The sequence below is a fragment of the Pteropus alecto genome, unplaced genomic scaffold (genome assembly GCF_000325575.1).
Source record: "Pteropus alecto unplaced genomic scaffold, ASM32557v1 scaffold155, whole genome shotgun sequence".
Classification (NCBI taxonomy): Eukaryota; Metazoa; Chordata; class Mammalia; order Chiroptera; family Pteropodidae; genus Pteropus; species Pteropus alecto.
Window position 1 is genome coordinate 15,262,145 of NW_006438113.1, and position 16,985 is coordinate 15,279,129.

General features: G+C 33.7%; 1 protein-coding gene across 10 annotated transcripts in view; it reads left to right on the forward strand.

The window, feature by feature from the left end:
- The window catches only part of HERC4 (HECT and RLD domain containing E3 ubiquitin protein ligase 4), a 122,166-nt gene that overhangs the window by 76,260 nt on the left and 28,921 nt on the right, over positions 1 to 16,985 (forward strand). For 7 of the 10 annotated variants that reach the window (XM_025049384.1, XM_025049385.1, XM_025049383.1 and 4 more), the window contains 2 exons: positions 4,002 to 4,121; positions 14,715 to 14,738. In XM_025049384.1, the coding sequence (XP_024905152.1) occupies positions 4,002 to 4,121; positions 14,715 to 14,738 (144 nt within the window). The remainder of the gene's footprint in view (positions 1 to 4,001; positions 4,122 to 14,714; positions 14,739 to 16,985) is intronic. The other 3 variants (XM_025049387.1, XM_025049390.1, XM_006915584.3) reach the window with 1 other exon arrangement.

The window sequence follows — 16,985 nt, forward strand, 5'->3', positions numbered from 1 at the left end:
TTCCTGCTGGGCCCTACTTTAGCCTGAAAGTTGGCATAAGGATGGCTGACCTAGACAAGGTTTAGTTGGGCTTAGTTCCAAGATGTATTTTGGGTCTAGGTCTGCTCCGTGTGCCTCTCATTCTCTTTGGATCAGAGGTTTAGCTGGGGCAGGTGTATACAAATTTTGTCTCCTTTTAGCTCATGCTATTCTCTCTGACTTGAATGTTTTTCAAACCTTGTTTTTGAAATCTTTTCTATTCACTTAACTCTTTTTTATTTTGAACATTATCATATAAGCAGAAACAGTGAAATACTAACAAAATACACACCTATCTATCCTCCATTCTAGATTCAGCCGTTGTTAACATGTTGTCACATATGTATGTATACTGTATGCTTTTTTCTTATATCATTTGAAAGTAAAATGCCCTTTTATACCTCATCATTCGTCATCTTGAGGATTTTTGTACATAATATCAATAATGTTATTTTTCTTAAATTAACTATAATTCCATCAATATCTATCCAGACATATTTAAATTTCCTTTGCTATACCAAAAATGATTTTTACATTACTGCTTTTTTAAAACTAGAGTTCAGATTTCATTTTTGCATTTGTTGAGTCTTGTTAGTTTCTTTTCCAATTTGTGATGTAGTTAGTATATCTATTTAGGTCCTTTATTTTCTCTCAACAGTATTTTGTAGTTTTCAGAGGTCTTGCAAATCCTTTGTTAAATTCCTAAATATTTTGTTTTTGATGCTATTATAAATAATTTAAAAATTTTATCTTGCAGTTATTTGTTGCTAGTATGAAGAAATTCTGTTGAGTTTTGTTTGTTGACCTTATACTCTGTGACTTTGATAAATTTATTTATTAGTTCCAGTAATTTTCATAGATTCATTTGGATATTTTATGTACACAATTATGTTATCTTTTGCCTTATTTTATTGGCTAAGACTTCAGTACAACGTTGAATATAAATGGTTTCAGTGGGTATCCTTGCCTAGTTCCTAATCTTAGAAAGAAAGCATTCACTATTTTACCTATAAGTATGATATTATAGAGTTTTTTTTAAAGGCGATCTTTAACTTTTTGTAGAAGTTTCCATCTCTTCCTGGTTTGCTGAAAGTGTTTATTATGAAGAGGTGTTGACTTTGTTAGATGCTTTTTTCTGCATCTGTTGAAATGAACAGAAGACTTTCCTTTCTGATTTTTTTTCCTGAAGTATGGTAAAATTCATTGATATTGGAATATTACACCAACCTTGCCTTCCTGGGCTAAACTACACTTGGGCATTATATATTATACTTTATATATACTATTGGATTTAATTTGCTAATATTTTGTTGAGTGTTTTATTGTCTGTGTTCATAAGGGATGTTGATCTGATAATTTGTGTTTCTCATGTTGTGCTTTTAGAATCAAGGTTATTCTAGTTTCATAAAATGAATTAAGAAATGATCCTGCTTTCTCTTTTTTCTGAGTTTGTTTTAAGATTCGTATTATTTCTTCCTTAAATATTTGATAGAATTAATTGCTGAAACTATATTGGCCTGGAGTTTTTTGGAGGAAAATTTTAAAATTTCATCTTAAATTTTAAAAATAGAGTGTGACTTATGATTTCTGTTTCTTCTTGAGTCAATTTTAGTAATATATATATATATATATATATGTGGTGATGTTCTCTCTTTCGTTCCTGGTGGTGGTAATTTGTGTCTTTTTTTTTGTTGTTCAATCTGTCTAGATAGATAGAGGCTTTTGAGTTTTATTGATCTTTTCATAAAATCGTTTGTTTTCATTGATATTTTTCCTCTCGTTTTTCAGTTTTCTCTTTCATCAGTTTTTGTACTTTATTTCCTTCCCTCTTCTTGATTTGTCCTTAATTTGATCTTTTTTCTAGGCTCTTAAAGCAGAGTCTTACTTAGATCAATTGGTTTTAGAACTTTTTTCCTAACATGATCATTTAATACTTTAAATTGCCTTTTATGTTCTGCTTTACCAGCATTCCACAGATTTTTATGTGTTTTTGTTTTCGTTAAGTTCAAAATATTTTCATAAAGCCCCTGTTTTCTCCAACATCTGCATACCTGTTCCTTAGAGGAGTTTCTCTCCTCATTTTTGTCCCTTCTCAGTGATAAACTGGCATTGCTTGTTACCCAGTGCTTTCAAGATTGGTAGAGCAGAGAGGGCAGAAATGTTCTTTGTTGTGCTATAGTCTCAGTCTCAAATCGTGTGCCTGAACCTTGAGGATGGGACTCTAGTCCTACTGACATAAGAATCTGGGTTCTGGACTGCTGTTGTATGCCTTCCTCTCAGAAAAACCCTCTGAGGGTTTTTCTCTCCTCCAATAACAAGACATGGAATATGCTTTCCTTTTCTCAGTGGCTTAAGGCTTTTGCTGTCTATATGAGAGAAGGTTTTTGCTTCTCTATATGAGAGAAGGATCTGGGCAGGTTGGTGGGCCTTTTCTTTTCTCACAGTGGCAGCAGACAATTTCCAGATCAGATCCTAAATACAGGAAAATAAAACTTCCAAGATGTATTTTATGTGAAATATCTTTTAGTGAAAATATCTTTGAGATTTCTCACGGAGGCCTTGGATAATAAATAACAAAGATTTATTCTTTAAACTTACAAGAGGAGATGCTAGAAATAATTAGTTTACTTGAAGTGTTACTATTACGAGTTGTATGGAAAAGTTGTCACATCAGAAAAGATACTCAACCTTCCTTAGGTTAAATGTATATGGTAAAACACAATTTAAATAATAAATATTTCAAAAATTGCTTTTTTATGAAAAGTTCCTGGAGATTCATCAGTGTCCTCATAGGCAACCAGTGGAGGTCTGTGGAAGAGTCTATGAGGAGTGTAAACTGTCCGAGGCTTCCAGGGGTTTTATACTGTCAAGTTGTCCAGTCATCAGCCTTAAGCAGTTTCTTATAATTTTAGCTTTCTTCTTTCCTGCTTATATGACAGTGATATCTTCCTTTTGCTCTACCATAGGTGACTCTTTTTTTGGCATCTTGTTTCTCTTTTGAAGTATCTTTCAATCTTTGGGATTCATGCTACTTGGTTATCTTTTGATGTTAGTGCTTTGATGGATTCAAGGAAAATTTGGGGTAATTTAGAAAGTGTTTAATTGCCAGTGTTCTAGAGTTTTCCAATTATCTTTTTGTCACTGACTTTTAGTTTAATTCCATTGTGGTCAGAGAACATATTTTTTCTACTCTGGATTTTTTTAAATGTATTTATTAAGATGTACCTTGACTTTTTGGAGACTCCTGGCTAATCTTCTTCTAGAAGTCCTACAGTCAGTATATTTATCTGATTGTTTCCTTAGGGTGATGTTTAACTTGTTCTTCGATCCTTTGTATTTCCTGTAAATTGAAATTCAGATCAAGAGACTTGATTAGATTCAGGGTAAACATTTCTCTGCTTCATAAATGATGTCTGTACTACTTCTTGCATTATACCAGCAAGATAGTAATATTGGATTAACCCAATATTGGTGGTGATTAGGTTTGATCAATTACTTAAGGTGGTTTTCTCCACTGTAAAGGTTTTTCCCTTTGTAATTAGTAAGCAATTTCTAGGGTGGTAATTTGCATTCTTTTCATTTTTCACATTCTATCCAAATGTCACCTTTTTATTCTAATCAGAGGCCAATACAGAATGACACTTAGCATTAGCTCTTCTTATTGTTGAGTCCCATTCTCCAACCAGAAGTCCTTATAGTTTCTAGTCTATACTATACACATTTTAATGGCACATATCTCATATGGTGTGGTGGTTACATAATTTTTTTTTTTGCTGGATTTTGAGATAATGCATATATCACATCTTATAAATTTTTGTGTTTCTCATAGCGTTTAACTAAATTTTGCATATAGTGGGCACCCAGTAAATTATTTTTTATAGGAAGAGAAAATTAGCTAAGAAATCTCAAGCCTTTTCCTATTAAAACATTTTTCAGTCTCTGTTTTAGATACTAGTTAATATTAATTACACTTTTTTTTGTAGGTAAATGAGAAAACTGGACAGATTATACAGTATGATAAATTTTACATACATGAAGTACAAGAATTGATCGACATAAGGAATGATTATATCAACTGGGTCCAACAGCAGGCTTATGGAATGGTATGTTTCCTATTGCATTTTATAATTTCATTTTTATGTATCATTTATCCTAATACAAAAGAAACAATTGCTTATTTTTGAAACACCAGAGTTTTTTCAGAGCTTTAATTCAGAGCTTATTTTTGAAATAAAAATACATTGCAAAGGAGCAGCTACATACTATGCAGTATTTGTAAATCAGCATTCCACTCTTGTACCAAAGCCATACCAAAGAGATAGATTACACTTTTTTAAAGAGAAATGCAGGTATGACATGGATTTATAACTCATTTGTTTTCCTCGTGGTTGCCTCTTTAATTCTCTAATGTTGAGAATATTGGAGTCCCTGATACTAGAACTCTATGAATGTATTACTATTGTGTGATCAGTGTCTCAGAACTACCAGAAGAAAGCCCTAGGACCATTGATTCTATTTTTGATTTTTCCCCCCTTTATGCGTTCGATTTTATATCAGATTTTTGATGTACATCCATGTGTGCACATCTTTCCATGTGGCTAAGTCTCTAATAACTGGACAATGTTTCATTAAAATAATAGCATAGTCCTATAAAACTTGAATTAGACATGTAAAATTTTAATATAGAAATGGTTAAGCAACTAGATAATAAAACAGTCATGTTTAATACTCTTATTTGCTAATAACCATTTTAGTATACTTGAGGCCAACTTTTCCAACCCTGAAGCAGATAATTTAAGCAATAATATATAGCCGTTGTATAAGAGTGAGTAGCCTTTCATTGATTGCTAGACACCAGCTGCAAGCTCCTATGGATAGGCACTCTGTCAGTTCATTCACCAGCGTCTGATAGTGTCTGGAATATGTCTAGTAGGCACTAAAAAAGTACACTGGTTTTCGAATGTCATTGTTGTTAATGCATGCTATTTTTAGGATTCTCTCACCTATAGAAATCAGCTCACTTCTAGATTATCTTTTGCTTCCTTCCCTAGGTATTTGGGTTGGATTGGGAGAGACTCGATTTCCTCCCCAATCCCCCACCCCGAATCACTGTGAAACGAGGTCAAGTTTATAGCCATCCTATAGCTTTAGGTCCTGCTCATTTGCTCATTCAACAAATATTTATTGAGAATCCCCTATGTACAGGCACTTTTTTTAGGTACTGGAAATACAGTGATGAACCAGACAGATGAGTTCCCTGTTTAATGGAACTTGTAATCTGATGGTCAAGATAAATAGTAATCAAATAAAGCACTATATAGAGAATTGACAGAATGTAAGAAAGACTGTGGTTTCATACAATTGAGTAATCAGAAAAGTCTTGTCTGATGAAGTATTAGCTGCAATCGAAATGACAAGAAGCAGTCATGTAAGATCAGAGCAGAGAGAATTTTATGAAAAATGAACATCTAGTAAAAGACCTTGGATGAGAACAAGCTTGATATGTTTCAAGTATAGAAAGAGGCTAGTATGGATAAAGTATGGAGTGGGGAGAGTTCTGGGAAAAGATCAGAGAAATGGGCATATGCCAGATCATGGAGGTTTTGTAAATGTAGATTAGGAGCTTGGATTTTATCTGAAATGTTTAGCCATTGGAGGTGGTAAGCAGCGGGGAAGACAATGTGCTTTATATTTTTTAATTATCACTGTGTTGACTCAGTGGAGAATTGAGTGAAGGGACCAGAGAAAAAATGAAAGAGAGAAACTGGTTAAGACTGTTTTAGTAGATTTAGGGAATATAAATTGATTGGTTTGACTAGGAAGGTGGTTGTATAGATGGAAGAGGGAAATGGACTTGGAATACCTCTTGGCAGTAAAAGGGACAAGAATTGCTGATGGATTAGATATGGAATGAGGAAAGGAGAGAAACTAACATAGGAGATCAAGGTAAGGGTAAGGTAAGAGGAAAACTAGGAGAGAGTTGTGGAAACTAAAAAGTGAAGGAGGGAGACTGTTGAATGCTGTTGAGAAGTAGGATAAAACCATAGAATCGAGCAATGAATTTGGTTACATGAAGGTTATTGGCAACCTTGATAATGTCATTGGAGAGTAAGGCATGCTTAAGAGAAATTTGGAGGTAAGGAATAGGAAACGCTAACCATAGGTAGTACTTTGAAGAAGGTCTGTGTTGAAGTGAAAAAAGTAAAAATAGTGGAGTGTTAGCTAGAGTCAAGAGACAGCAGTTTTTCAAGAAAGAAAAATAGTCGGCCTTGTGAAAGTTTTGAATAAATATTTCCTTTTTCCTTCCCTATTTAAACTAAATCTCTCATCTAGGCCAGGCTTTCAAACTCTTTGTCCAGAGCAGAAGAAAAATCCTACTTCTTGAGGTTATTAACCTTCCCTTGGCAAGACTTGTTTGAAGTCTCATATTTTATCTTTGAATGAACACAAATTTTGGACGTAATATTTATTGCAATAAAAAAGAGATTTAAATTATTTACCATTGAAGAAAATTAATGCTTCAGTACATGAACTTTGTTTATCTCAAGACTTTGCATATAAACCCTGATAACACCACCTAGGGTACCCTAGGTCTTTGAGCAGTGTTTTTGAAAGTGGAGTGATAGATGGAACCCTTTTAAAAATAAAACAATTTCTTAAGAAGCCCAGTGTTCACTTACATTATTTATGATTATCTTTGAAATACACATAAACACTAAACTAGTTCTAAACTCCTGCTGTTTAGCTTTTATAAGAACTTTAAAACCATAAACAAATTTATAAGTTATATATAACACTACAAGTATAAAAATCAAGTTAATATTTAGTGTGGATAATGATTATTTTATGACCAGGAATCTCAGCTCAAAATATGATAAGAAAGCAGTGTGATATAAGAGCTCCTCGGTTCAAATCCCACCTCAGCATTTACTTATTCTATGCCTTGGGGGAAATTACTCAATTCTTTTTCTGTAAATTAGAGATATTAGTACCTATCTTTTATAGTTATTGAGAAGGTCAATTGATATGATCCATATAAAGTGCTTGGGGAAGTTCCTGGGGCATAGTGGCTTAGTAAAATGGTGGTGGTTATTGTTGGCTGTCTTGACACAGACTTTAAGTCTGGCAGTAACCTCTATTCTGATTGCTTTGTTCTTTTGCTGCCTTTCTCTATTTGAATTAAAATGAAACACTTGCTTTTAGGATGAGATGTGATACTCATTTGGCCTTCACTCATCAAACACATCACTTATGTATAAAGTCCTAGTCATAATGATCTCATTTGTTGCCAGTTTGTTTATAATCATAACCATTGCAACTCTTGGAGTTTCCTGGTAATACTGGGATTAGAAATGTATTGTTCTAATTTTAGATTTTTTTAATGAATTAAAAAAGTTTTTGACATAAAAACCTAAAATTCAAAATTTTCCCAGAACTTAGAGATAAGAATTTATCTCCAAGGATCTGCAAGCAAGTTTTAGAAACATCCTAGAGAGTCATTTCCTCCTGGATTGCTGTGAATTAGATTAGATGTCCTTTGACATCTGAATTTATATCTACTACATAAACTAGATATAAACTACTTGTTTTATAGCAAGTTAAGAGAAATATCAGTCTAATAGGATTTTTTAGTTAGCAATAATTTTGCGCTGCATGGAGAAGCTGTGGTTTGAATGTTTGCTTTTTTAAAAGTTTGGTATTTGGCAGGCCTTTATCCAAACTCCTCTTGGTATATAGCTGTGGTGATATCACGTTGAATTTCCTAAGGAGCTATTTCAGTTCTGTTTTCTGGTAAAGGGAGGCAGTAGAGGGCTACCTTCCTATTTCTTGGCTTTTCTTTGCTTCTCATTCTCTCCAGATCTGTTATATAGTTGCTATACTTGAGAATTGCTGTCTATTACTCTACTCTTTCAACCACATGCTTTTCCTTTATTTATAGACAAAGTAATATTGATTATGTGGTTATGTCAGTGGAAGGTTATTCCTTATTAATTTGTTTAGCAGGTTTAATATCATATCTTAGAAATCAGAATCCAGAACTCATGATTTGTCTTCTTCTGATCTATCTCTGGCAATAGAAAGCAGGCGATTTACTTTGAATGTCTTTGACTGTGCAACGCTTAAATAGTTCATTAATTTATATTATGACATTTAACTTTACAGAGCTTCTTTCAAAGCATTTTCACATTTCACATTTACATATAACTCTAAAGACTTTTTTTCCTGGAGCATTTTAATAAAATTCATACTTGTATTACTAGTCTTATTACTGAATTGAACATTATGTTGACCCCGTAAGTAGAGCTTTAAAGAATCTATCCTGAAGGTACTCACATGCTATTTTGTGATGATACAGATATGTGTATATGTATTTGTATACACAGATATATGTATATACAAACATACTTGTATGTGTACATGTACACATACAAAGGTATACCATTATTAAACAAGAGTTATGAACTTGAAATAATTCCATTGCTTCAATGTGAAAGTTTTAAAAAATTCTTTAATAGAACATAATTACTATGAATTATAAGAAGTATGTATATGTCTTTAAATGTTATGTGTGCATATGTATATGTGTAATATAAATTTTATATATCACTTTACCTTGTTCTAAACACTATGAGGAAATTGTTTTATCTTTATTACATTTGTCTTTGTCATAATTTGTTGAGACTTTTTTTCTCTATTTACTTTTTTTCCCAGTCAAGGATTTTAAGAATATATCAGGTATATACCTCCCTGATCCCTACCCATTAAAAACTAATTCTGTGAAATTCTTTACTTTCCTTGTAATATTCTTTTGTACTGCTGAGACTTCTAACTTCACCTCATCCACTTTCCCATCATTTTTCACCTCTTTTCTCTTTATATGATTTCATAAAGTTTGGGCTTGATCCTCTCCTCTTGCCGGTTACTGTATAAGCATTTCTGTTTTGTTCGCTTGTTTTTCAAGATTCTGATCTTGGTATATGAAACTTTTTCAGTTGGATTCCTTTTGCTTTTTAATCTGTTTTTCTCCCTTTACAATAATCTCTTGACAAAATAAAAGAGCACATGGGTTCTCTCTCTCTTCCTATCTTCTGCTATTTGATGATTTTTCTCTACTTTCTGGGTACTGTTCTCAGTTGTACACTTCCTTACCCTCCTCTAACTTTGCTCTTAAATTGTTTATAAAAATAACGTAGTGGTTATTACTAAACTCTTTGCCCTTTTTTCTTTTCTTATACTTTAAGTTACTAAACATATCACCTAAAAATATCCAGTAAAATTTGACTTAGAATAAAGTATAGAAAGTTCTGTACTGGTCTATGCCTATTTGAATTACTATAAGATAAAGCATTTTTTAAAAATGTATATTTATTTCAAGAACTATGTATACCTATGTAAAACTTGTCATATATAAGTAGGTAAATAAAGATATTTGATAAGTTGGTGAAATTTTTTACAGTCTTTGATATTGTTTTATATATAGTTTTAAGTCATAAGTCTTATTCAAGATGAATTGTGCTATGTATATAAATCATCATTATATTTGTTCTGTAGCATCAAGTTGTTGTACTTTAACTATAGACAATACTGAGCTAGCAACATGACATGTTCACCAGCAGCCTAGGAAGATAGTATGATATAAATGCTGGGGAAGGTATTAAAGCTTTGAGAAGATATGTCAATACATAACTTCCCATTTTTGTGTCATCATCATTTAATGAAATGAAGAAATTAAGTACATTTGTGTTCCCTTCCCAGAAAAGTTTATCCTTTTTAAAACTCCCTTGTCATTTTTAATGGCATCAGTATTTTATAGACTAATTCCTTAGGCATTGGATTACTAAATTTTATTTGTGTATTTTCCATTTTCTTCATATTTTAGAAGTATTATTTTATTTCTATTTAGCCACCAAACTTTTGTATTTTTATGAATTACTTCAATAACTTCAGTATCCTCTCTTTGAACCTTCTCAGAGTAATCTCATTATGCCCTTAAATCAAGATGACACCAGCTGTGATATAGTGTTTTCCTACAGGTATTTAGTTGAATCTAAAATTTGCCAAGGAGCTGCATCTTTGTCTATAACCAACTGAAACATCATTAACCATTGATGTTAAAAGCAGGCTTGGTGAAGCCTGCTTTAGACCATGAGACCCTGACTTTTGAACATTCTTCAGGCCTTTCTCACTGTAGACTCCAGGACACTGAATAACTAAAATTAGACATGCAAAAAGTTAGTGCTTGAATATGTGGATTTGGAGCCAATAGTATGTCATACATTGAATATGTTGACTTTTTAGACCTTCACTTGACCTCACATGTTTTGTAATATTCTGTCCCCACCCCTCAAACCACTTTGTTTTCCTTCTAACTTTCCCTTGGAAATACTACTATGACTGAATTAGATTTGCAACTGATAGAACACCTACCTCACAACTCTAATATTTCCCAGAAGAGTTCATCCTCACTTTTTTAAGCATTAACTTTTTAAAAAATGTTTGAGTTTTTGTCTAAGATACTTAACCCTTAAATTGAAATTTCTGATAATGATATTAATATGGTTGCCCCTTTGATGGCCCTCTCTTAGATAAATCATTTTGCTTGATACCTCTCTTATGGTTTATGGTCTCCCTTCTCAAGTTTTATGGTGCCCCATTGTTTTTCATATTCTTTTCAGTTCACATCTCTCTTTATAATAAAACTTACGTTTTAGTATGGTTTCATCACAATATAAATTCCAAAATAATCTTACTGACTTCTCCAATGCATAATGATATACATAACACCTCTATTTTTATATAGCAATAAAAATAACTGCATACATATTAATGTTTCATTATTTAAGAATAAAATATATCTCCCGTGATATAACTCTCTTGGTATCAAGTATAGTTATCCGCAGGCCATAGATAATCAGAAAATATTGAAAGGTTTTCCTTTGTTTATTCAAATTTTTTAGTAGTAATATCACATTAAAAGTGTCCCATAAGATAACTGTAAAGGGATTTTAAATAATCCTGTTAAATTGCTTTCAAATTAAACAGTGTAATCTAAAAGGCTTTTTCTGCAGAACTTGTAGATATGTTCTCCTTAACCCTACCAGTAGAGGCACTTATGTAGTGATAACTTAGTACTATGAATTTTTTTTTATTAGTTTGTTCTTTTTATTTCTTAAATTCCACATATAAGTGAAATCATATAGTGTTTATCTGACTTAAATACCTTCTAGGTTCATCACAGCAATATCTTTTTCCATTCCCTTTTCATATGTAGAGGTCTTATTTTCTTATCATTTCAGCCTCTCCGTCCATTGGTTGGAGCACTTAATTCTTTTCCATTTAAGGTACTTATTGATAGGAATGTAGTTGTTACCATTCTCTATTCCTGTTTTTGATACATGTTTTTTCTTCCTAAAGAAGTCCTTCCAACATTTCATGTAATACTGGCTTGGTGGTGATAAATTTCTTTAGCTTATTTTTGTCTGGGAAGCTCTTTATCTGTCCTTCAACTCTAAATGATAGCTTTGCAGGATACATTATTCTTGGTTGTAGATCCTGGGTCTTCATCCTGTCGAATATCTTTTGCCAAGCCCTTCTGTCCTGCATAGCCCCTCTTGAGAAATGAGCTGCCAGTCTTATGGGTGTTCCCTTGTATGTGATTATTTGTTTTTCTCTAGCTGCTTTTAAAACTTTCTCTTTGTATTTAACCTTTGGCATTTTAATTATGATGTGTCTTGGTGTGGGCCTCTTTGGATCCCTGATTTTTGGAATCCTCTGAGCTTCCTGGCGTTTTATGTCCATTTCCTTCACCAGGTTAGAGAAGTTTTCCATCATTATTTCTTCAAACAGCTGTTCAACATCTTGAGTTTCTTCACTTAACGCCGATCAGACAAATATTTGGAGCCTTAATAGTGTGTGTCCCACATCCTCCTTAAATCATCTTTATAGTCTTGGCATCTTTTTTCTTGCCATTCTGTTTGAGTGTCTTTATTGGCTTTCCTGTCCTCTAGATAGGGCATATGATCCTCTTTACTCACTTTGTTTATTCCATTTAATATACTACTCATCTCAGATAATGTGTTCTTCATTTCAGACTGGTTCTCTTTTATAATCTCCATCTTCATTTTTATATTTTTTATCTCTTTGTTGAAGTTCTCACTAAATTTATCTACACTTCTCAAAAGTTCATTGAGCATCTTTATTACCAGTGTTTTGAACTCTACATCTCTTAGATTACTTGACTCCATTATATTTGGATCTCTGTTCTGTTCTCTCATATGGTTTCTGCTTCTTTGTCTTCCCATTTTGGCTGCCTTTCGGTGTCTGTTTCTATGTACTAAGCAAAGCTCCTAACTCTACCGGTCTTATTAGTGTGGATTTGTGAAGTAGGTGTCCAGTGGCACAGTCCTGAGAGAAGTTCAGCTGCAGGCCAAATTTAGCCCAAGCCTCTGCCCCTCCGGGGCCACCTGTTAAGATTTAGCAAGCAATCCACAGATGCTGTGCTTATAGCTGCCTCAAAAGGGCCACACCAGAAGCCAAGGCCAGCTGCCTCCAGTGTGAGTCTAGGCGCTGCTCAGCAAGGAGCACCTGATTCGCTGAGGATATACCTGAGTGTGGCTTGAGTGCGGCCCGAGTTGGGGGAGGCGAAGTTTCAGGGAATACTCTGTGGGGAGCAACTTCTGTTATCCAGTTTGATGAGGTCACAGCTATGGTGGCGTTGTGTCCGACGCACTGATAGGGAGAAGGGCTCAACAGAGAACAATGGATACCGCCGGCACTTCTGAGTCTCACCTCGGCCCTTACTCCAACAATATCTCCTTGTAAGTCCCTTGTGCCCGCTGCGTGCAGCCGAATGGACACTGGTACTCAGAGTGAGCAGGTCCATCACCGCGAAAATCCGTTTGCAGATGCGGCCCCTTTAAGAGGCGTCTGCTGCTGCCACAGCCTTGGTCTCAGCCGCTCAGGACCTAGCAGACCCACATTCTTGTCCCATCCTACCTTCTGTCATTGCCAAGGTGATTTCTTGGATTTCTCTGTAGTTTTATGGCTTATTCATCTAGATCCCAGGTGATTTTCCCTCGCTGCTGCTCCTTGTTTCCAGCACAATTTTGATTTGGTCACCAGAGGGATGAACAGAGCCTTTGTCATCTACGCCATTTTTTTCTCTCCGTACTCTGAATATTTTGAAAGACACTGTTATCAATAATTACCTTTCTCAAAATAGGAATTGTATACATCCATATTTTGCTTATGATTTTACTGCTTTGGCTTTATTAAGCACAATGTAGTGAGAGAACCCTAAGTCTTTTTGCTAAGATCTTAAAGCCTCCAATGATACCCCTCAAGGCATGTGAAAATTTAGCCAACTACAAAGTTAGAAGGAACAATCCACAGACCGCCCTCACTTTTGATACCAATTACAAGTTTGAGGGGTTCCCCAAACCATCCTCAGGTTCAGTAATTTGCTACAAGTCTTCACAGAAGTCACTGAGTACCATTTTACTAACATTTACAGTTTGTTACAGGGAAAGGATACAGATTGAAATCATCCAAGGGAAGAAGTACATAGGGTAAAGTCGGGAAAGGTACCAAAGGCAGAGCTTCTGTTTTCCTTTCCCTGTAGAGACATGAGCAGGTTTTTTTGTTCCAGCATTCATGTTTGATAATACAAAATAGTGCCAACCAAGGAAGCACACCAGAGCTTTGGTGCCCAGACCTTTTATTGAGGCTCAATCACGTATTGCCCATGTGGCTGACCTTTAGTCTCCAGCCCTTCTGAAGGCAGAACTTAAAATTATGTGGCTCAGAGCCCCCAGGCACATGAAGTGACAGGAGTGACATTCAGGAGTAATGTTCCAAACATCTGTACATCACCTCCCAGTAGCTAAGGACAAAGTCAGACCTCTCTTGGGGTAAGAATAATTCCTTACTATACAAGGTAGCACCTGCAAATTTAGTAACATATTTTTGGAGATTCTTTCATTTTATATGAATCTACCCTGATCATATGTGGATGCTTTCTGTAAGAAAGTGTACATTTCTGTTCAATGAAGTGGTAAGTTTTCATTACAGTTTACATTATTTCCTTCATACCTTTCTCTCTTCATTTCTTCTGTCTATTTACCAGCCTGTGTCCTGTCCTCTACTTTGTATTTTAAGCTAATTTGATGTTTGAGAACTCTTAATATAAGATACTTTATATTTTACTGGTTATTTGAAAAATAAAAAACAAATGGCTTATTTTTCTTACTTTGTTTCCATATAGCATTTTAATCTACTAAACACTTTTCAAACATTTTTGTTAAGATGTCAAAGTTTGAGGAATATTTTCTCATTTTTCCAGGTGGAGAAACTGAGCCATAAAAATATTTCTTCAAGACCAAGTTAGGCTAGAATTAATTTTCCTATTCTACCTAAATTCTGCAAGTGGAGTGCTTAGTTACTGAAACCAAATTTCATTATGTTCAAACCTCAAATATTTTATGATCACAGGTACCTGAAACAGAGGTCTGACATTTATAGATAAATAAGGTGCATGTGGAAAAGTGCACATTTTGAAGATATGTTTTGGTCTCCTTCATTAATTCAGTATTCTGCTGTAGCAAAAATATATGAAATGCTACTTTGAATAGAAATAGTTAAATTTGGACACTAACATTGCTCTTTCCTCATTATTACATTCTGCACTGCTGTCTTAGGATGTCAACCATGGATTAACTGAGGTAAGTTTGGTGTAATAAAGTCTCATGTTCAGAGTAAAATATACTGTTTTGTCTTAAGTGATAGGAAAGCCAAAATTTCCTCATTTCATGTGACCTTAAAACATACATACATAAATATATATATATGTATAATTATAATTATAAAATGAATGTATAGAAATTGTCCTGTGTATCATTTCAGATTAATTTTATCAAGAAAATTCAAACTTCTATTTTAACATTCTCCCTTTGATACCTTTCAACAATATGTGTTCCTAGTCTTTTCAGCATAAAATTTAATGTGTCCTCAGAATATAAAAAAGCAGACTTTTAAAATTTGACAATTGCCTATGCAATAAGCCAGATAATATATTAGAGAAGTAAATTATCTTCAGTTTTTAAACTAATAATTGATACTTGAAACGGTCATAAAATTAGACACTTTCAGTATGATCATCTTCCTTACTTTGTCTAATGTACTATTTTAATATATAAAGTTCTAGCACTTTAGTTTACATAATCAAAAATGCTAAATCACCTTTTAACACTTAGAAATTTTATAATACTTTTATACTTCTGTGATGGACTAAGTCTTGTTGTTTTGCTTTGCTTTGCTTTTTTTCCAGCTCTTGAACCAATGAAGCACTTAGAGTTAGCTTTAAATTATAGGCCTAACATTGTTTGCCTCTTCATCCTCAAATGAAGTAGCACATAAAATTATGAAATAGAGTTTTGGAGACAAAGGGGCTTTAGAAATCATCTCAGTCTTTTGGAGTTTCAAAGTAGTAAAATGACTTTCTGCCATTTAATAGCTAGTTAGTGACACAAAACAAGATGGAGGTAAAAATTGTCATATGAAAAACAGTGAAGAATGATAATTTACTGTAAGATTAATATAACTCAGCATGTTGTCTTATATGTACATATACTATGTAAGAGTTAATAGTCTCATTGTATTCTATACTGATTGGGCACTATTAGATTATTTTGTTTTTGGTGGCCATATTAAGATAGAGTTAGACAAATTGAAATACATTTAAAGGAAGGCAGTTAGGATGAAGAAGAGCTGGAAACCGTATATTTTTTTCAAAATGGCCAGGAAAACTGGGAGTGTTTATTATAGAAAAAAGACAGCTTAAGGAGGGAGCATGAAGACCTGAAATATTTAAACCATATATACTTCCCCGAAGGGGCAAAATGAAGACTGAAGTACAAAATGACATGGTGCATAGTGACATATAGAAATGCAGATTCAGACTTAATATAAAGAACTCTAAGCACTTAAAAAATGGGTCATTTCATGGGGTATTAAGTTTTCACTGAAAGCCTTGTAGCAGAGACTCTGTGTCAGGGCTGGAACAAAAATATGCCTTGTTTGGTAGGTGGTAGACATATATCCTCCTCCAACTGCAAGAATCTGTGACTGGCAATTCATAGCTCTTTGTTTTTCTCTGCACCATTGAAACAATTAGCAATCACTGTGTTAGTTGCTAGAATAAATAATTATCTATAAGGTGACTAATGTGTGATACAATAGACGTAATAATAGATGAGTTCTCCCAACTTTAAAAGGTTGACAGCATTATTATACTAGTGGTACTTAGTTTGTATGTTGAATGATTAGATTATTGGACTCATATGTTGGCACCTTAATAGCATGCAGTAAATATCTGTTAAATGAATGAATAAGCAGATTGCTTATCATTGGCCTTACTTGCTAGAGTAGCCCTAACATATGAGAACTGTATACTGTATTTAACTGGGGGTCCTCAATTTTAGAATAAATTTTCAGTCTACTTCACTGAAACTTGGGAGTTAATAAGCAAAAGATACTTGTAATTTACAATTTTGTGGGCTCTCAAGTACTATATAATTCCCTCCTAAAATTGGGAAGTGGGTAATTCCAGTGCATCATCTAATTATCAGTAAAAATTCTATATAGGCATACCTTGCTTTATTGCAGTTTGCTTTATTGTGCTTCTCAGATGTTGTATTTTGTACATATTGAAGGTAAAACCCTCTTACCAGCAAAAGAATGTCAACAAAGCATTATGAGTATTATCCAGTAAGAACTTAGGCATATATTTGCTTAAACCAAATAAAAATATTTTGCAATAAAACCCATGCAACCAAAAATGAACAATCTTTTTTTCCCCTTTGTAACTCCTTTTTTATTATAACAGATGTAATTTATGTCCATTATAGAGCTTTTGGAAGATAAAACAAAGCGTACATATGTACACACATGCAAACACATACAGTAAACCC